Source organism: Dama dama, chromosome 27 (assembly GCF_033118175.1).
Source record: "Dama dama isolate Ldn47 chromosome 27, ASM3311817v1, whole genome shotgun sequence".
NCBI lineage: Eukaryota > Metazoa > Chordata > Mammalia > Artiodactyla > Cervidae > Dama > Dama dama.
Genome location: NC_083707.1, coordinates 6,217,501 through 6,239,058, shown reverse-complemented (window position 1 = coordinate 6,239,058; position 21,558 = coordinate 6,217,501). Strand labels below are relative to the sequence as shown.

The window sequence follows — 21,558 nt, the reverse complement described above, 5'->3', positions numbered from 1 at the left end:
AAGTATTTTCTTTTTAAATATTATAAGCCGTTTTCTAACCTCAGTGAATTAAAAGGAAAATCTGCCCTGTATCAGCTACTTGGTTTTTCCCTTTTAGAGAGCTCCACACTCGTGTGTAACAGTGTTGATTATATTATACCAATCGCATTCGAGAACATCTTTCTTTCTGTACTGTGTCCCCTGTCTTTTTCTTGCTCTCCGTGAGGGTGCACCTTTCACCCATCACCGGCGTGGGGCGGTGGGACAAGCTCTGCGGGAAGGTCGCCGAGCAGGAGCCCAACTTTGCATCGTCAGCTCCTTTGCCACGGTTTCTTGAAAAAGTCACAGTCACTTATCTTCCGTGAGCCTCAATTCCCTCTTCTCTCAGCTTGAGCCGATAATGCCTCCACCAGTTACTCATTCAGTAATGTGGAGCCATTGAGGAAACATAAAAATGCTGTGTAAAGCGTGAAACATCATTTTGCTTTTAAAAAATTTGCTCATTGTAGAAATACAAAGAGTATAAATAATCTAAAACTAAATCTTACTCAGAGCGAATTTGTCTGACACTTACTTCTCTTTGTGTATATTTGTATCTGTCTGAATATAAAAACGTACTTATATCGACATGGGATTACATTGTGTGCATACTTTTGTCCTTTTTAAGTCTAGCATCTTCTGAGAAATGTTCTTATTGATCAGAATATTTAGATCATGCCACTACTATTGCACAAATAGTATTTTTACTTTTTTGTCAGTTTTAATTTTTTTGCCTTAGTTTAAGATTCTTTCCTGAGGTTACATCAAGAAGGTAGGAATAGCTAGTTCAGAATGAAGACTGAAGACTAATATTTGTAAAGCTTAAGATTTGGTACTTTATTCAATTCCGAAAGGAAGCATAAAATGTTTATGAGCTGAGCTGTCGTATGAATGTACTTTTAGGAAGGTTGTGTGATGGTGGTATATGGGGTGAATTGTAATGTAGAACACCTTGAAGCTGTAGCATGTCAGTAAAATGGTTTGGTCTAGGGTAACTCTGGTTGAGAGAGAGAAACATAGTCTTGAGAGGGAACAGTTGTGGAGAAGCAATTGATGACTTACACACATGAGCATGTGATTATTAAATTGGAAAGCTGGCACAGTTGTAGAATTAGGGAAGTCTGGAGCAGCCTTTTAGTGAGGGAAGATCATGACTGAGTGTTGGACATGTTTTAAAGATTTATTGGCAATTCAGACAAGAAAGAATGCCCCTGGGAATACGTATTTGAGATACGTATTTGAGAGTCGTTCACTTAGAGGTTATGCATCAAAGCCCAGGAGTTGAGTATACCTTTGAAATAAGATGGTGTGTGAGTAGAAGCCTCACCCGAAGAGGAGGAACCAGCGTCGACAGCAGTGAGAAGCAGGAAGTGTTTGAAAGTGGTTGAGAAGAAAGAGCTCCAGAAGCAAATTACTGGGGTTTGAGACAGCAATAGAAAGTTTTGCTTCTATAGATAAAATGCAGTTTGTTTACAAAAATGTATTTATACACCGTTTGAAAATACGTTAGAAGGTATTTTAGAATAAGGAAAAGATATGACTGATTGTTAAAATGAATGCTCATGTACCAAGTGTGGCCTTGCGTTTGAGATCCTCGGTTTTCTTTTCTGCCCACCATCTAGTCTTTGTGCTTATTGAGAGGGCTTGGACTCAGTGATACCCCAAAACCATCCTCATAGTTAGCATTTAGGTCTTGCTTTCTCAACACCACTCGTTGCAGCAAGAAGCCAAGGCTGATCCAGGTCTCCAGCAGGGAAAGGGTGTGGTGAGCCTGGAACATCTGCTAGGAAAATAAGGAAGAGCCTGAATGCTAAGATGAGTGGTGTCAGAAGGACATAGAAGCCAGCTTCTGGGGGCTTCCATTGACCAATTTTGGGATGGTATGACAGCTACAGAGCATAGTAATGATAACTGATTATAAAGCATGGCATAATAGTGAAAATCCAACATTCCATTTAAAGTACTCTTCAAAGAAAGCCAGAGAGAACAGGCAAGACAGAGTCAAGGGCAAAATCCTGAAGTTCTTAATGGAAGAATGCCAGCTGATAAGTGTGGAAGGAATGGTAGAATGAGAACACTGCTGTTCTGCCGTGCACCTTATAATCACTGAGAAGGGTGAGCCTCGGTAATGAGCGCTTTGGGAGCTGGTTGTTACGAAGCAGGTGGTTCACAGTGTCAGCTCCTAGAGACCCTCCGCATTCCTCGGCTCATGGTCAAGTCCTCCGTCTTCCCAGTCAGCAGCGTAGCATCTCTGTGATCCTGCCCTCATGGTCATGTCTCTTTCTTAGCTTCTTTCTTCTGTCTACTTCTTCTGAGTCTAAGGACACAGATTACATTGAGTCCACCCAGAGAATACAGGATCATATTCCTATTTTAAAGCCAGCTGTTCAGCAGCCTTAATTCCATTTGTGAAACCTAAGAGGTTTCACAAGATTAGGATGTGGACATCTTTCAGAAGCCATTGCTTTGGTGCTGTGAAGTCACTGGGAGAAATGCACGCTTATTGTAGTATTAAAAATCTCTAATTCATCTGTCATTTATACCTATACCATTAAAAATGAAAATTAATGTGTAAAACTGTAGTATAAGAATGGTTATTCATTTAAGTTCATTTTCAGAATGGTAATACCTCATTAATCATAAAAAAGATATATCAAGCAAAATGGCAAAAATTTCTATACTTTTTTTATTTAAATAAAAAATTTTTAACTTATTTTTTTAATTGAAGGATAATTGCTCTACAGAATTTTGCTGTTTTCTGTTAAACCTCAGCATGAAGCAGCCATAGGTACGCATACATCCCCTCCCTCTTGACCCTCCCTCCCGTCTCCCTGCCCATCCCACCCTCTAGGTTGATCCAGAGCTCCTGTTTGAGTTTCCTGAGCCACACAGCAAATCCTGTTGGCTGTCAGTTTTACACGTGGTGATGTAAGTTCCCATGCTGCTCTCTCATACATCTCACCCTCTGCTCCCCTCTCCCCATGTCCGTAAGTCTGTTCTCTATGTCTGTTTCTCCATTGCTGCCCTGCAAATAAATTCTTTGGTACCATCTTTCTAGATTCTAGTTAGTATATGATACTTATCTTTCTCTTTCTGACTTATTTCACTCTGTATAATAGGTTGTAGGTTCATCCACCTCATTAGAACTGACTCAAATGTGATCCTTTTTATGGCTGAGTAATATTCCATTGTGTATATGTTCCACAACTTCTTTATCCATTCGTCTGTCGATGGACATCTAGGTTGCTTCCATGTTCTAGCCATTGTAAATAGTGCTGCAGTGAAGAGTGGGATCAGTTCGGTTCAGTTGCTCAGTCGTGTCCAACTCTTTGCGACCCCATGGACTGCAGCACACCAGGCCTCCTTGTCTTTACTCAGACTCATGTCCATTGAGTCGGTGATGTCATCCAACCATCTCATCCTCTGTCGTCCCCTTCTCCACCCACCTTCAACCTTTCCCAGCATCAGGGTCTTTTCAGATGAGTCAGTTCTTTGCATCAGGTGGCCAAAGTATTGGAGTTTCAGCTTCAGTATCAGTCCTTCCAATGAATATTCAGGACTGATTTCCTTTAGGATGGGCTGGTTGGATATCCTTGCAGTTCAAGGGACTCTCAAGTGGGATACATGTATCTTTTTCAATTTGGTTTCCTCAGGGTATGTGCCTAGGAGTGGGATTGCTGGGTCGTATGGTGGTTTATTCCATATTGTCTTCCATACAAGTGACATTTGCTCCAAAAGTCAGATCACATTATTGATAATATATTTTTGCACATCTTAAACTTACATGGTCATGGGGGAATGATCATGATCATTCTTCAGCGAATCATCACTTAAGGTTTTGTTTATGCTTTCTTTTTCAGCCATAAGGAGATTATTATATGAATTGGCTGCTGCTTATAAATATGTATAAAGTGATGAAAATTAAGTTGACTGGCTTGTATTGATTTTGTACTCAAAGGAAACTAGATTCCTTTGGTTGACCAGTACTGCTGATTTTAAAGCAGAGAGAAATATTTCAAATTCCAAGTGGGGGTGATGAGAATTCTTAGTGTACCTTCATCCTTATTTTAAAATACATGTCTTGTTTCTCCTTGCTTAATTCTGATGTTTTCTTTCTGTTTCTGAGACCTGGCTCTGGGATGCTCCTGTTTGTGTGTGTGTGTGTGTGTGTCCTGTTCTCTCCAGTCATGGTTTTGTATTGTATTTGCTTTAATAGATAAGTCAGATCATCTTTCATGACTTACAAGTGAAGAGATTCTGCAATGAGAAAATCTGAGCGACTGAACAAAGAGGTTTTTAATGTATCTCCATACAGTGTAAAAAAAAAAAAGATTTTAAAATTTGAAGTTCAAATAGGAAATTTTTGTACTAAAATGTAGAAATGTGTAGCTAGTATGAGAATGCTACTTTTGTACTTTTCTTTTGACACCAAAAGCAATTTCAAATGATGCTACCTCAGGTCATTAGAGATACCTGGAAATCAATCATACTTTACACAGAACTACTTTTTATTATTTCAAAGTGTTCCTCTAGATTGTCAAGGCACTGCCCAGATGGAGAGCCACAGAATGTTTATTTCTAGCATGACTCTTGCCCTTGAACTTCAGACCAGTAGAGTCAGCCTCCTGTTGGAGATCTGTCTGGATGTCCGTGGACTTCCTCACTGAATAAGTCCCAAACTGATTTTCTCCTTCCAACCAGCTCAGATTTCCCAGGCCCAAATCTCTGATGTTGTCTTTGACTCCTTTCTTGTAGACTCCATGTCCAGCCCCCATGGAGATTTGGTTGACTCGGATTGTGGATGTGTGTCTGGGATTTGACCAGATCTCCTCTTTCGGGCTGGTCCTTGGTGCAGATCACTATCGTCTTTGCCTGGGTTTTACTGCAGGAGCCAGTTAGTTCATCCCTCTCTTTCTGCCCGCCCTCTGCTCCATCCCCAGTCTATTCCAAGCAGAGCAGCTGGAGGCCTCTACTGAAATGTGTGTCCTCTGTGGCCCTCCTCTGTCCAGACACTTTCCTTCTCCCCCGAGTGCCAGCCCTGGCTGTGTGGCTCGGTGCCCTCACCAGTCCCCTCTGCCCTCCGTCCCTCAGGCTCATGTCCCAGGTTTCTCTGGCCACCGTGTCCTCTGCAGCCTCTGTTTCCTGCTTGGGGGAACACCCAGCTCCCCGATGTTCACTCACACTCCCCAGTCTCTCAAAGGTAAAGTGCTGATCCCCTGCTGAGGTTTCAGCCCTTCCTTCTCTATTTTGTTTTTTAATCCCACCCCTTTCACTCTTTAAGATGCTCTTGTCATAGGTGTTGTTCTTGTCCTCTTTCCCTCACTGGGTTTTACAGTTTCCAAGGCAGGGACTTGTCTTTGTTTGATCACCTACTCACCCCGGTTGCCTAGAGTGTGCCTGCCTGGAGCTGATCTGGTTTAGTACACACATGAGTGTGTGCACGTGTGATGAGCAGGATTGATGCGGGAGCCAGGCGGGCTGAGTGCTGCTTCATTCTAATGAGAAGCCACAGGTTTTAGAAGGAAAGCTCTGTGAAGACATGGCTTTAACTGTCTGATTTTGCCTCCTACATGGAGAACCTGCCAATTGCTGGTACCTAGGAGAGAGAATGAGTGGAAACAGGATGAAAAGTGTAAAGTCATGTGGGTTCATTGGGAGCAAGGTGTTTCAGTTGTATGGTTTTTCTGACTCAGGATTATTTTTGTTTTATTTCTGGTGGTGGTGATTTTGTTCAGTCGCTAAGTTGTGTTCGACTCTGCAACCCCGTGGACATCAGCACACCAGGCCTCCCTGTCCCTCACTATCTCCCGAGTTTGCCCAGGTTCATGTCCATTCAGTTGGTAATGCCATCCAACCATCTCAACCGTCTCACCCGATAACATTTCTGGTGGTATCTAGATTATAAAATTTCCAGGACAATTATTATGTTACAGTATTAACACTCTTATGGTGGCAGTGGTGTAGAGGCTCCAGTCAGTGCCGTCAAATTACTGGCAGTATTATCATCCATGGAGGTAGGTAAGTTCAGTTGGTCCTGTTTGACTTGAACAAACTGTTTTACTGAGGAAGACATTGAGACTTTTACACTAATAGTACTTTGGACCAAATTAAAAGGATTTGCTTAATGTCAGGTTGAGGATGAATGAGTAGTTTGCATTTGACTACAGTTGAGCTGTGTTTTTGTATAGTAAATTCTTCCCCATAGTAATAAAAACTTATTAGGATATTTACTATTATAGACATTCAGCAGATAATGTCAGAATTTTATAAGAGGAAGCTTTCGTTCTCTGTGTAGTTTAGTTTATTCCCCTGTGCAGTGTAATATTTTTGTTGACTTCTTAAACCTGAAGCATTTTAATTAATAAAATCTTTTTCTTTTTAAAACTGCACTGTGGTTTCTAAGCTCAGATCTCTTAAATTATACTTGGCCATATAAATAAGCTGTGCATTGCAACTCTGGGTTCTTAACCTTTGCCCTTTGCTATTAGCTTTATGTTTTTTTAATTATAGGAAAATAGAGGACAGTAGGGAAGTCATGACTTAAATGGACTGTTGTTATTACGGTATTCTTTTTTAAGGAAATGAAAAATATTATTTATTTTGTTCAAATGAAGTGAAACAAATATAGAATGTCTTGTTACTGTTATTTTACTAAGCATTTAATATCACCACAATTAGATTCTTTATACATAATGATTTTTCCATTTTATGGATTCACGGTGATAGGTTATTTATAGTTGTAAAGCATGTGTTGTTCATAGTTGTTAATGTATAGAAAAGAATAGATGTTATTTTCAGTGTATACAAATGTGTTACTTGAATAATAAACTCACATTCATTAAAAAAATACAAACATTATTTTAGCCTCAAAACTGAGGTTCCCTATATTTTATGAAAATAACCAGAAGAGACCAGACATGAAGAGGAGCATTCACATTTTTAAAAACTGTTTCAGTCTTGGCTTTTGACACTCATCTCTTCCATAAGGCCGTAATACTTTATATGGTCTTGTGTTGCCTGTCTGTGCAAACATGTCCAGATGAATTCAGTGTTTAATGTTAAGAATCTTATAACATGCCAATTTGATTTGTAGCCCTTCATATCATAGAATGCTAATTAAAATCATATTTTTGCATATGTCATGCCTTTCATGTACATATGCAAATAGATTCTGTTGCCTTTCAGCTATTAGTAATTAACTTTATGAAGGACAGCTGTAATACATAATTAACAAAAATGTTTGCAAGCCCTTTTACATTGAAAGTTACAACAGTAAATTTTTATTTTTTCGCTTATCGAGAGAGCTCTTTTAGTCTGATGCTTTGGAATGAGATCTACGTTGTTTTAAACAATCACACGACATAATTAAATTGTGTTGTACTATATTCAGTAGAAGAATGTTGCTGTATGCAGTGGCTGCTGATTCCTGTCCATTTCATATTTATGTCAACAAAATTGAATTAAGTGATCTGATTTGTGTGTAAAATAAGATAGCATGTCGGGTAATACTTTTTGTTTGTTTTAGTTATTGATATCTTCTGGGCACTTAAGGACATTTTTTTTGCATGTGTTGCAGACATGGTAAACATCTATATCATTTTAAAGAACCTCTCTTCAAATCATTACCATCTTCTTAAGGAAGCTTCTTGAAGGCTATTCATTTTCTCTTTTATAGTCCCTTAAATATTTAATAAAGTGACATTTTCTCAAACTCATTTCATGATTGAAGTGTGGGATCAACTAGGGGGCAGGGTCTGTGATACTGAGGTGTTGGTTTATCTTTCTTACTGACAGTGAAGACAGTGACTGAAGAGCTAAAATCATTGGTTTGGTCCTTGTTCTTATACACAAGTGAGAAAATGACCCAGTGAATTGAAATGCAGTTGTTTCTTTTGGTTTTCTGGTATTGCAATATATCTGTCTGTACGCAACTTTCTGCTTAGGAAGGCAGTGCCTTTGTAATGTGCATTTCTGTGTTACAACTACATACATTTATAAATATATATATCCATGTCAATTTTTTTTAAATTTTGCACATATTTCTAGTAGATACTTAATGTTTTAGTTCTATAATAACTTTTTGCCTTTTTTTTTTTTTAGGGTTGCATTTGTTATGAAGAAACACTTAAATACTCATCTATTAGGCAAACATGGAGTTGGCACACCAAAAGAAAGGTAATTTTCACCCATTTAAAATAATTTGATTACGATAAGTATATTTTCATTTTAGATTTTGTTTAGTGAGGTGACTCCTAGAGTTTTATCCAGTCAGTTCGTCATGTTTTACATGAGTGGTATTCTCGTGTTGAATATCATATATTATGCCATTCTCCCATGAAAACTTCATGTAGCATTTTAATTTTAGAAAATTTGATCTAAACATATTGGAAAAAATTTGAAGGATTTGATTTTTTTTTATCAATTTGTGGAATGACCTTGAAACAGAAGAGTTAAATTAAAGGGAGTCAACCTCTGTGAATGCTTTAGAATGAACTAAAATAAATATGTAAAACCAAACTATTTTCCTTTGAACTTTGTGTATTTTTGTTTTGAGGTTTTAAAATGACATTTTTGAATTCCAACTGTAGAATTAAATATTGCTGATTTGAAAAAGAAATACATCTTGTGTCATCCTCCAAATAATACTACGGTTGCCATGTCATGAAAAATAACACTACAATTACGATGTCATCAACTGCCAGGTTTCCTTTCTTCTTGCTGCTGTATCATAATTAGCTGCATCACATAGACTTAATTATATTAGGTGAGCTGAAATATAGCAGTGTCAGCTCCCAGGTGAGCCTGGCTACTTCTGAAACTTTAAATCTTTAAACAGTGCAGCTCCTTCAACACTAGTGTGAGCACCCTCACCTGTAAAGACCTGGTAGGTTTCCCACTTTCCCCAGATTCTCAAAGACAGTATGTGAAATTCTGCAGACCCTCCTGTAAACTTTTGTTTTCAATACGGTTGTAAAATGCCAGTCATGACACAGTTTGTTCTGTCACACTGTAGCCTATGGCTTCTTCTGCCATATTTGTAAATATTTAATAAATTAAGAAAAATTGAAATACTCATCAATATTTTCTATATTCACAAGAAATTTAACTGGACTTTTCTATTGGTAGCATATTGTTTTCTTAAGCATTTTGGTTTGGATATGTCTACTATGTCAGAATATTGGAATGTTATGTATGCCTACTTTCTGCCTTTTGGTTTCTCATACTTTTATTTGTCACATTATATTTAATTTGAGACAAAATTTATGTGTTGGAGAGATCCTGGATGCCTTATTCTTGAAATCTGAAAAATTTTGTATTATTTAAATTGTAATTTTGGACTTGTCAAAGTTATGTTTTATAAGCACTTAGGAAACAAAACATCTGTAGTTATTGTGTTCTTGTTGCTTTCACTTGCATTATCTCGTTAATCACAATACCCTATTGCGGTGGTTTAGTTGCTCAGTCATGTCCGATTCTTTGGGACCTCTTGGACTGTATCCCACTAGGCTCTTCTGTCTGTGGGATTTTCCAGGCAAGAATACTGGAGTGGGTTGCCATTTCCTTCTCCAGGGGAACTTCCTGACCCAGGGCTCGAACTGGGGTCTCCTGCATTGCAGGCAGATTCTTTACTGACTGAACCACCATGGAAGCCTATATTACTATATTAGTGGTGCATTATTTTTCTAATATTACAGAACTAAAGACAGATTGAGGAATATACAATATTTCATAAATAGTTAAGTGTAAGAGTTGTTATTTTTCTGATTCCAATTCTAGTGGTCTTCCTCATGGTGATTATTATATTTCCCATTGAAAATCTTTATATGCAGGTACTTAGGGTGTTTTATTCACAAAACAAATTTGAATGAAAACATTCAATCTAGATTGCATGATAAAAATAAAATATTTCCCTGCTGTATAACTAGTATATATTTTGAACTCAAATGTATCATTTTGGTTTTTATTTAGGAATTAAAAAAAGTTTGAGTATATTTGTTCGTATTGTTTCATATTAATGAAAAATTCATCACCTTGTACATATATTTATCCTACAGGCACCTTAAGAATAGTAGATGCCTTCTATATGTGATCCTGGGCTTTTGAAAGTTCCAGCTGGACTCTGGTTTTTTCATTTACCTTTTGCTGTGCATTCCAGGATAGCTTTCTGTTACTTGCTTTCATTTCAGTCCCTGATACAAAAAGAAAGGCTACATAGAGGCAAGAGAAGGACTGCATGTCTTTCTCCTTTCTGAGGTATGATAAGCTTTTTCTCTAACATTTACGTGATTTTTGTCCTAAAATCAGGAGATGAATCTCAAATGGGAAGGCGTTCCTCATCTTCTGTATCATTCCCTCCTAAGAGTCTGATTGCAGAGTTCCTCTGAGCTCAACATTAGATTGAGTTGCTTTTCCTACTAAAATTCGTGTATTTGAGCAGGCCTCTTGTTTATAGTATCTGCTTATTGATAGAACAGTCCCTCTTCGTGCATGGAGAGGCTGAGTTGGAATGCCAGGGTCTCAGCCACAGCATAATTTCCCAATAGACGTCCGTAGCTGGAGAGGACTAAGATGTAAGGAGCAGAATCTAGCCTGATGAATACCAAAGGCCCCTTCCTTCCAGTGCACCTTCCTTACCTCCTTGGAGAGGGAACTGTTGCCTTTTAATAGTCTTAGGAAACAAAGAAACTCCTTATCAGCATGTTCAACTGTCTCTTTGGGCAGAACTGTTCTCTCAATTCAGTTAAACATTTTTTCTTACCTATTTAAAACATTAATGCCTTGCTATAATTTGCAAGCTTGCTATATTTTAATTTCTCTAGGACAATGTAATCAGTTTATTCTTTTTATGTTTTGAATTTGATTCTCTCCTCTCATGTGTTGCATATTATGGCAAATAGTACTAGAAGTTAGCTAAATAGGCTGTGACAATTAAATTAATAATGCATTTTGTTTGCAAGTATTTAGGCCTTGTGCTTTGACTGATATATGCAAAAATGATAATTTATTACAAATAAATTCATATTCTTGCACTGTAATTTGATGAACTAATAAATTTTGTCAGCGTGACTGTCATTAGCCACAGAAAAATAAATAATTTCAAATATATTTTTTTGACTCCAGGAAACACCTGAGGTAATTGCTTGTATAAGAGCAACTTTTGTATTCCAAAATTTGCATGAACTTATTTTAAGGTAGTATATTACTGTATTTTAGAAGTCCTGTACACTTAAATATAAACAGCTATATACAACCACATTCAGTTCACATTCCAAAATAATAAGCTGATTAATTTGAGAGTTCATTCTAAAGTATTCCCTATTTTAAATAAGTAATTCTCTTTATAATATAGTAAGCTGGAGTAGCTTTATGACTCTTTGAATTTGCTAATGGTAATCTAGAAAACGAGCTTATCCACAATTATCACAATTGAAACAGCCATAATAAGTATGTCTTATGTGAAAGCCAGGTGCATATTACAATAGAAAGAGATAGCATTTGTAGTTCAGCACTTGGAAATCAGCTGGGCTTTGAATGACTGTGGAGATAGGAGGAGAGGAAACAATTCACTCAGAATTTCTGAGCTGACAAGTGGCTTTTGTGGTGTTCGGGACAACGTCAGAAAATGTCTGCACTGGTAGTGTCTCAGGAAGACTCACATGCTCCCAAAACCAGCTTTTCCAGTAAAGGATTTTAAACTGGACATGGACATCAGAGACTCTAGGAGCTAAATAATTGTTCTTATTTTTTCAAGTTACTAATGAATATCTAGATTTAAACCTTAATATTTTTTCAATGAAGCAGTTTTTGGAGGAGGCTATGCATATTCTAAGTCTCAGATTGTGCCTAATTTTCAGCCCAGCTGTGGGGTATGTTCAGGCTCCCAGGGCGGGCCCAGGGCTCACCAGTGTTTTTGTTCAGGTGAATGGGTTTCCCTCCTTCAGATGGCTGAGCCATAAAATTTTTCCCGAGTTCTCTCCATCAGACATTTGGAACTTGTGGTTAGGCATCTTTTAACAGTATCTTTGAGCTTATTGATGATAAAATCTTTTCCCCACACTTTTATATGGACCAGATATTATCTAGTTTGAGTGTGGGGTAGACATACTGGCAGCCCTGATACTGGCTCTGATTTGCTATGAACCATTGCTACAGGGTTCTTTGGAGTCTGTCTTGTCTCCTTTATGGAGAACTTTCGTATTTATATGTTAAAATTGTGTAGAAGCATCATCATTGTTTTGTGTCTTTCAGTTTAGAGGGCCTCACCCTTTTTCTTGAAGCATGAAAATATCATCCAAAACCCAAGCATTCCTGGAAAAAGCGTATGTACATGTACACGCACAGTTTTTAACTGAAATTTTGCCAGTGATAGATACTGTGGGTTGATTAGAAACTTAGGTTACTTTAAAATGAGAGAATACTACCTTTTCTAAAAACTCTGAATTGCACGTATTTAGGTAGACTCAAATTTTTCCTATTAAGAAAGATTCTGTTCATAATGTGAGATGAATTCCTGTTGTCTCGTTATTATCCATTTTAAAGTTTAAAATTTTGCCTTTTGGCGAAGTTGGTATTGGCTTGTGTTTTCTTTTCTTAAAGGATCAGCCGTTTTCCTTACTGTTTATTCCGTGTGAGTTTCTGTAAGGCACCTCTGTTTTCCGTCTTCCCACTGGAACAGGCGGTTTGTTCTCAGGGGCGCGCACCGTGGCCCGCCCCGCGCTGTGTCCTTCCACTCTCTGGGAGCTGCGTTCTTTTAGCGCTTGTGGGTCCCGTGTCTGTCGCTCAGGCCTGCTCCCCAGTCACTGCTGTTGATTGGTTTCCCCTCTCAGTGCTCCTCTTAATCAGTGGTTAGTGGTTTTTTTTTTTTTTTTTCCTTTAATGAGGCCCAATTTTGGAAAAATTAAGTGTCTATGGGCTCCTCTCTGCTTTAAAAAAATATTTATACAAGAAATAACTCTGTTGAGCCAAAATGGAGGGAAAAAACCCTTTCAGTTCATTCTGTCTTGGATTGCTTGTTTTAACGAGTGGGAGGTTGTTCTATTTGAGTGACTTACTATTGCTTCTGCGTGAGCCGAGGACACCCTTTCTTCTGCCTTCTTCCATTTCTCCTTCTTGTCATCTGTAGACAGTGTCTAGTGTATAAATAATATCCTGTGATCATTTAATACCATTTTATTTAAGGAAGTTGGATGGAATAGACAGATAACCCTGCTAAATAGTTACGTCCATGTGGGAAGATAGATAAAAGTCACATCCTTTACTCAGGGTTGTTATTTTTAGAAAACTTTCTTCTATGTTTTACTGACTTAATCTGACCATTTATAAAGGTTCATAAGGAGACGAGTATATATTTTCCATCAAAGTTATCTTGTTAGTACTTGGGTAGTATTTCTAAATTAAATGGGCAATTTAGATATTCTGTGGTTGCCTTATGACAAATGTTTTCTTACTGAAATGGGTACATTCTAATTCCTACTTCATAAATTTTTGAGGTGAACATTAGCAAAAGTAAGCGTCACTGATGAGACTATTGGGGTTTCAGCTTGTTTCCAACTTACTTTATGGGGGAGGGTTTGGGCCAAGTCGCAGATGTTCTCCTGACTCATCTGTGAGGGGACAGAAAACCCCCTTCCTAACTTATAACTCCCTTGGGTCCCTCAGTTTCCAGGAAGCACTGTGAGCCCTACTCCTGCTTCAGCTGCTTAATCCAAAGCCGTGTGGAGTATCCCAATACTATGTGTTTGTCTGATAGATTAGTTTGCTGTTCTGAATAAATATTCCTTCCACTCATTTCTCGTGACTGGACTTTCAGTGTTGTCCTTCCGTCAGAACAGCCGCTTATCTCTCCCATTATGTCTGCTTTCCTCCTCCAGTAACATTTTGACTGATCTTGTACTTAGTTTTTACGATAATGACAAATCTCAGAATGCTTTGAGAAGTCATGTCTTTATTGTAAAGATCTTGCTCAACATGCTGCTCCTGGACATAGATCGTATCTTCCTAGTGAGATGGTTGGGGGCAGTTTCTTTCCGGTCTCTCTTTCAGGAAAAAGTGTGCCTTTCTGAAACACCTTGTCATTTTGGTCTTAAGTACTAGCAAATCATGTGTATAATTGAGTTTTCCTCCTTATGTTTACTTCTAGAAAGCTCAGTGCCAAAATTGTAACTCATCTCCAGAAAGTAGGATGGACTTCACGGAATGCATTTTATTTACTACTGTTATTTCTAGTTTCATCTTTTTTTCCCTTATGGGAAATTCCCATTTTATGTGAGTGGTATATTTTAACAACTTCATATAAATCAAAACTCACATAATTCAAGGGAAGTTTTGCAACAGGGATATTTGTGAGGCAGGGTCAGTATTTGTCTGGAAGGACGCGGTCTCCAGCCCTGTGCTCTGGGGCATAGTGTCCAGCAGTGCATTGCCCTGTGATGAGATGTTTTAGAAGTGTATACAAGTATATAAAAGTGTATAAAAGGCATAAAAGTGAAGCAGTCCTCCCTTCTTTGGCGGGGGAGGACATGCCATGTCTGCTCAGCACACTCTAGGAGCAGGCATTCCTCACAATAACAGACAATCTTGAAGAGTAAAAAGCACCATTTATACCTTTTATAAAAGTGTATACCTTTTATACACTTTTATAGCAAGCAGGGTTCTTGCTCTCTGCTCTGTCAGAAGTAACCGCTGCTCATAGTATGTCACAGCTGTGCTGATAAAATCCCGTGTCTACTACTCTGAGGGAAATTCTCCTGTTAGTAGGGGAGAAAGCCTAGGTGTTAGAGTATATGTGCTGCAGAAATATAAGACTGTTTTCTACTGTTTCTAAGATTCATTCTTTAGTTTAAGCTAACATTTGATTTCTCTCTGTGTTTTATTCTTGAGCATTGAAATAGACATGAGTATATTATATGAGTCTTGTTCTTCAGAAGATACTGTAGGTTATGCAGTTATCCATAGTATATAAAAAGAAAGGCTACATTGTGATACAAAAGAAGGGTTTAGAAGAGGGAACAATTAATCCTGCCTCAGAGGTGTTCTGGGAGATGCTCATGAAGACATCTGGTTCATTTATTCATTGATTCTCCCAGTCAACACTGACTGCATCTACCACGTCTACTGCTGTTGTGTTCCACAGTTGAGCTGGCCTGTTGTGTCTGCAGATCACACACCCTCTGGTCTCATGCCCCTCGATTTGGGGTTGACGGACTGAGGCTAAGGATGTAGGGATAATACACCTGTAAAGGGAAGGGGGAATTTTATCAGGTGGGAGGTGCTGGGGAAAACACAGCAGAAGTGCTATTCCTAAGAGTGTCTGGGCCGGCTGTTGCTTTAGGACAGGCTTTCATAAAGGGGCGCCCTCTAAGGGAGGCCCCCCAGTGAGGTGTGAGAGAGCCTGGCTGCTCCTGCTCTCGTGTGTCCTGGGGCTGGGGGAAGGGAGTGGGCAGAAAATGAACAGGTAAGATGCCCGCCTAGCACTGTTTAGGAGGGGACCACAGGTGGGAGTATTCCTTCAAGGTGGTGATGGAAGGGGCAGTGAGTTGGAATCCAGTGGGGAAGAACCAGGAACGCCGCGCCAGTGTCGTGTCTCACTACACACAAGGGGAAGCCAGCAAGCCATTGCGTGGAGTTCAGACCTCAGGGAGGGTTCTCGGGTCACGTCGCAGAGCTGTTTCCTGGACCCTGGCCTGCTTTCCCTGCTCCGCCTACTCCCCTCCGTGCCAGTCGCCTCTCCCTATTCATCCTTCAGAGCTTGCCTGCAAATAAGCCCTGTAGTCATTGGTTTTACAGGCAGACCTTGTTTCCTAGTGTTTTGCAGATATTGCATTTCTTACAAGTTAAAGGGTTGTGGCAACCCTGTGGCAAGCAAGTCTATCAGCTCCATTTTCTCCAGTAACATTTGCTTACTTCCGGTTTCTTTGTCAACATCTGGTAATTCTCACAAGATTTTAAACTTTTATTATTACTTTATTTTATGTTGACCTTGGATCAGTGATCTCTGATGCTATTACTATAACATGAAGGCTTAGACCAATGGTTAGTTTTTAGCAGTCAGATATTTTCTAGATATAATGATATTACATACTTAACACAGTATAGTGTAGTGTAAGCATAACTTTTATATACACTGGGGAACCGAAAAATTCATGTGACTCCCTTTCTTGCTTTATCATGGTGGTCAAGAACGAAACCTATGGTATTTCCGAGAAGGGCCTGCATTTTGTTAGACACGGTCTGTTCCCAGCTCTGTAACCTACTTCTCCCTTCCTCTGTGCTTTTGTTCTTCCTGCCCTCATTACACTCCTGCCATGTTTTTTTTCTCCTGATTGTCAGTCTAAGTCGTTATTTTATTTCAAGCTTCAGTATGAGGAACCTGTCTTCTATGAGTTTCTTCCTTGTTTATTCCATCTCTAAATTGCCTTTATTTTTTCATCATATTCCTATGGAACCTTGCTGAATAAAGAATATATACATACGCAGTGACTCAGTGGTAAAGAGCCACTTTGTATGCAGTGCAGGAGATGTGGTTCAATCCCTGGGTCAGGAAGATCCCCTGGAGAAGGAAATGGCAACCTACTCCAGTATTCTTGCCTGGGAAATTCCATGGACAGAGGAGTCTGGTGGGCTACAGTCCATGGGGTAACAGAAGAGTTGGGCAAGACTTACTGATTAAACAACAGCATATATATATATATATATATACACATATATGTATATATATAATAATATATGTATATAAGAATATATGTATAAACTTCATTTCCCAAAGCAGAAACCTGAAAAACTATAATGATATTGTGTATAATTATGTAATCTAGTACTAGTTCATTGAGTTATTACACCAGAAATGTATGGTTTAGTAATGATAATCTTTATTAAATGAGGAATGCCTCCTTTTTCATTCCTATATACAAATAAGATAAAATTGAATTCTGTGGAGAAGGTGAGCTATACCTTTTCTAGTATGAATGTTCTAATTGTTTGTTCATCTGTTAGTACATTGTTGTTTAATATGACAAGTTAATTTCTAAGGATTTTTGTGGGGCTACCATTTAATTTAGTAGTTCAGTCAGATCTTGGGTATAGGAATACCTGCTCTTTTAACTCTCTTTGAAGTCAGTGAGTAAGTGATCCCCACTATGATCAATCAAATATGCTAAATGTTCAGAAGGTAGGTGTTTTCCCTTGGCAGGCATCTAGAATATTTTTGGCCATTCTCTTCTTTTATTTCACTTAAATTGCTTTTAGAACACTGGGGCTTATACATCTGGACTCTGACTAAAATATGCTCTAAGCTCTTATCTTTAATTCCCAGTCAGCACCAGAATGAAAGAGAACAAAGGCCTATATGTTCACTGCAGCCTTCAATTATGCTTAATTACCAACTTTCATACAGTTTCATTATACAGTACTGCCTTCTTGTGAGACTTTCTTTATATTCATGATGTCTTGGTAGTTGCTTATAAAAGTCCAAGTTTAAAATTTTTCTGAGGAATTTTCAGGAAACTTACAAGCTTTCTGAAGTAATTTTGGTAAAGTTGGATCAAAGCAATTTGGTGATCCGTTTTAACAGATGAAAAACAAGAAGTTTACATTTCGTTATGCCACAGAGCACTGATGGGAGAAATCGAGGGTTTACCCGGTATTCTCCAAGACTTCTCCCCTCAGCCCTGGGCCACTCGAGGATTCCACTGTGAGCTTCAGACCAAGGGCCTCCCCACCAGTCCTGTGCTGCTGTCTCCCTCGTCCTCAGGGGAAACAGGCAGGCAACCACGTTCTTTATGAGGCTGGTCGGTCTTGTGCTGATGCCAGCAGTCTGCGGAACGACTGCCTTCCGGTTCAGCACGTCCTTCATTCCCTTCAGAACTATCTTGATGCCCACTGATACGTTCTAAGATACAAGGTTGAATCGTATGAAATCAACACTTAGGTTAAAAACCATCAAATACTGGCAATTTCCTATGAGGCAAACCTAATTCTATTCAGAACTGGCATGTGATGTTAATATCAAAATCTGCTTTTCAGGGAAGTAATAATTTCCATTGAGTTTTAATGTAATCCTGTTCTTGCTGTTTTTAGGGACAGTGAGTGATTCCCTAGACACAGCCTTATGCAGTATGTGGTAGTGTAGTGTGTGGTAGTGTAGTGTCCTAATCAGGAAACTAAATAAAACTAGGAAACCCGTCTCATCGTACTTTGTTCACTGTTTCCACTCCATGTCCTCTGAAAGCCATGTTGGCACGCCTTCTAGGCCTGGGCCAGCTGTTATTTTCAAAGCCCAGGTTTTGTCTCATTGTGAAATTCCTGCCCTGGATCTCTATTCTATGTAATCTCTTCTTACTCCTAAGAAGACTGATGTACAGTTTAGCACCTTCTGTTTTGTTTCTCTTTATCTTTTTGAAAACAGTGGATTTGTACCCTGGGTCCATGCGGATAATTTCTTGAGGGCTATGGTTCCCAACTGTCCTCTATCTCAGGTTTTCAGAAGGTGATTGATCTTCAGTGAATATTGATAGATTTAAGATATTAAAATTCTCATTGAAATTTTCCTTTTTTAAGGTGGACTTTTTCCTAACTGGTGTAACATGTGATTTATAGTCACATTTTAATAAAAGTATTGCAAAATGGTGTATGTAGCTGTCTGTGGCCCTGCTTGTTAATTGCGTCAACCCCAAATGCATTCTTCGTGAGTCACTGTGGATTTATTGTCTTCTCATTTGGGAGGCCCAGGACACATGTTCTCATTCCTCAGGGCTATGGTGACATGGACATGGATTTATAGTTATACGAGTACCAAAAAAAAATCATACTATATATAAACACAACATTTTTTTTAACATAATAAGTACTTATTTTTAGATAAAAACTTACTAAAGAAATTTTTAGTTGCTGAGGTTTAAACCATACCTCTGTCTCCTTTTGCATGCTCATCTGGTGCAGAAAGTGATTATGGGAAATAGTCGATTCAGCAGAATATATATGAAGTTTTTTAACAATTATACCCAAATTTTCTTTGAAGCTAATTAAAACAATAATTTCCCCTTTCATTCTCACAGTGCACTCTAATATTGAGAATGTTTTTTTTTTCTCATTTCATGTTTATAATTAAATAATAAAGGATATGCCATATGTTATTGGCAACTAGGAAGTGGCAGTCTTACTGCTGGATATCTGGTCTTTAAAATTTTATGCTTTTCTTTTTCTAAAAAATATTGCTGATATGATAATCAGATTTTAAAGATTAAGAAAATTTCTAACAAAAGAATTAACCCAATGCTTATTATTTATTAGTACTCATAGTAGTAGCAATATATGAACATATTCAAAGTTTCAGTGAATTTTTGGATTGTCTCTTTCTGTTAAACAGAAATCAAAAACTTTACATGGAACACTGCTGTGTAAAACCAGTAAAAACCAGATGCTCTGTCTGAGGCTGCCAGGGGGTCCAAAGCCTCCCTCAGTGGTGGGGCACCTTCTCTGTGTCTCAGAGAAGCCTTGGGCGCCTCATCGCACTGAAGCGCATCTCTGCACACAGCTTCCTTTGCTGGCTCACTATGCCATTGACGCTCTCGGCTCTCGAGTTTACTGCGTCGCTGCCCCCTGAGTGACGGGACACTGGCGTGCCCGGGTGCGCGAGTCCCAGCCCTGAATTTAGCTGGAATCCGGCCCGCCTTCAGGTCTCTGCGCTTGGCTCGCCACAGCTGTCTTGTGCCTCTGGAGAAGTGATGGAGACCAAACCAGGTTAATCAGACAGATCAACGTCTGCATCTGATGGAAATAAAAGAAAGAATGAAAAAAATGTCAGTGTAATCACTCTGAGCTAGAGATACACGGTTGGACTGAATTAAAATCTGGAATGTAATGTTCTAGTTCTAATGTTCAGTGGAAAATTCACAGATGTTCATTCTCTTATTGAGTGAGTAAATTTAAATAATGGGGCCACAGATGGACCAGTGATGAGCAGAATTTATTTGGCCCAGTTTTGTGCCCTGAGGTCTGTGTGGTGAGACCCTGGTCTGCCACATTCAAATGACCAACATCATGCTTGATGGGCAGCAAAGAGAGTTGGCTTTAGAATCCTCTCCTTGGTTCTCTAGCCAGTACCTGAAGCATCCATTCAGTGAAGGAGGAAAACTTGATAAGAGTCTTGAAGAGATGGTTCTCTTGTTGGTAATGTTATGAATGGAAAGCATCAACAAAATTGTCAATTCTTAGAAAATCACTAGTCTTTCAAAATTCATCTGCAATTACAGTGGGGAACTATTAATTCATGTGGCTCTCAACTCACTTTTTATTATGAGAAAAGTTTGACTTGGAGATTTTAGTGGTACTTTTCCTTGCGTAAGTTCAGGCTGGCAGTGGAGGGGCGCTCTGCTGACCCTGCCTCGGACGAGTGCTTGCTCCCGAGTGAAGCTGTTCTTAGAGAAGGTTGGAACCAACAGCTGTTCCTCTGATGGAGCCACCATCACAAGAGGCGCGTCTCTGGAAGGACCCACCCCTACCTGCTAAGAGGTGTGGTTGGCCCCCAGCAGTGTCTGAGAAAGAAGTTGGGCTGAGCTCCATCCTAGCAAATGGACGCCTTTCATCCCAAGATGAAACCTGCTACTTTCAGTCAGAAATAGCTGCTGCTTAGATGCCCCTTTGTTTAAATGGCTGTGCTCTGCTTTTTGGTTCTTTTTTTCAGTGTCCACCACTGGTTTCGCCTGCCTTTTTGCTCCCTTATCCAGTGACTGAGGTCATGGCAGAACGTGCTGGGACCTTGCAGAGTGCCTCCGCTCCCCGCCTGCAGAGGCCTTCACGGTCTGCACCCTCATCTCATCCTGCTTGTGGAGACAGGCTGTGTGACACCGCAGTGATGTTCTGAAATAGAATGTAGCGTTTGTTGAAAGAACTCATAGCTTTGTTCATGATTTTAAGCTATATTTATAGAATCACTGATATTCCAAAGGGGTTACTTAATTTTTTTGAACACGTTACCACCTTTTATGAGGGAAGGTATATTCTACGAGGCTTTCTAAAGGTCTCAGTTCATATGCCTTGCAAATGTCAGCAGCTTACTATATTTAATTTGCCCTAACATCAGGTAGCTTATTGCAGAGTAATACAGAATTTTGGATTTTAAAGAGAACTTTACATTTCATAGGTATAAAACCAGTTTCAGAGAGACTTGATCTAGACCATCTAGATATTCAAAGTTTTGGCAAGTAAAAAGTGGTCTGTGTCTCCAAATTCTGTAGTTTCTCTGCATCCCTCTTTGGGAACAAGGAGCTGTGGTTCCATTGTTCTTTGAGAGAGCTGTGCTCTTTCGCGACTGGTCCTTCATAGTTTTGCATGTAATGCTTAGTATCTTCTCAGCATCTTTAACCATAAAAATTGGTGCTTAAATATGTACAACTTAATGTAGCTATGAAAAATAAATTCTCCCCCCTTTTCAGGTGCTTATTGATAAAATATAACACACACACATATAAAATTGGAAAAGTCTGAGTGTATTTGTTTAAATAAAAGAAGTTTATTTTTAGTCTGAATGTATTGGTGTAAAAC

At 39.0% G+C, this 21,558-nt stretch overlaps 1 protein-coding gene across 2 annotated transcripts in view; it reads left to right on the top strand.

Annotated features, from left to right (window-relative positions):
- ZNF407 (zinc finger protein 407) overlaps positions 1-21,558 on the top strand; it is a 375,101-nt gene that overhangs the window by 136,493 nt on the left and 217,050 nt on the right. The window contains exons 4-5 of one of the 2 annotated variants that reach the window (XM_061131132.1): positions 8,119-8,193; positions 12,268-12,338. In XM_061131132.1, coding sequence (XP_060987115.1) covers positions 8,119-8,193; positions 12,268-12,301 — 109 coding nt within the window. In that variant the 3' untranslated portion in view covers positions 12,302-12,338. The remainder of the gene's footprint in view (positions 1-8,118; positions 8,194-12,267; positions 12,339-21,558) is intronic. The other variant, XM_061131131.1, reaches the window with a different exon arrangement.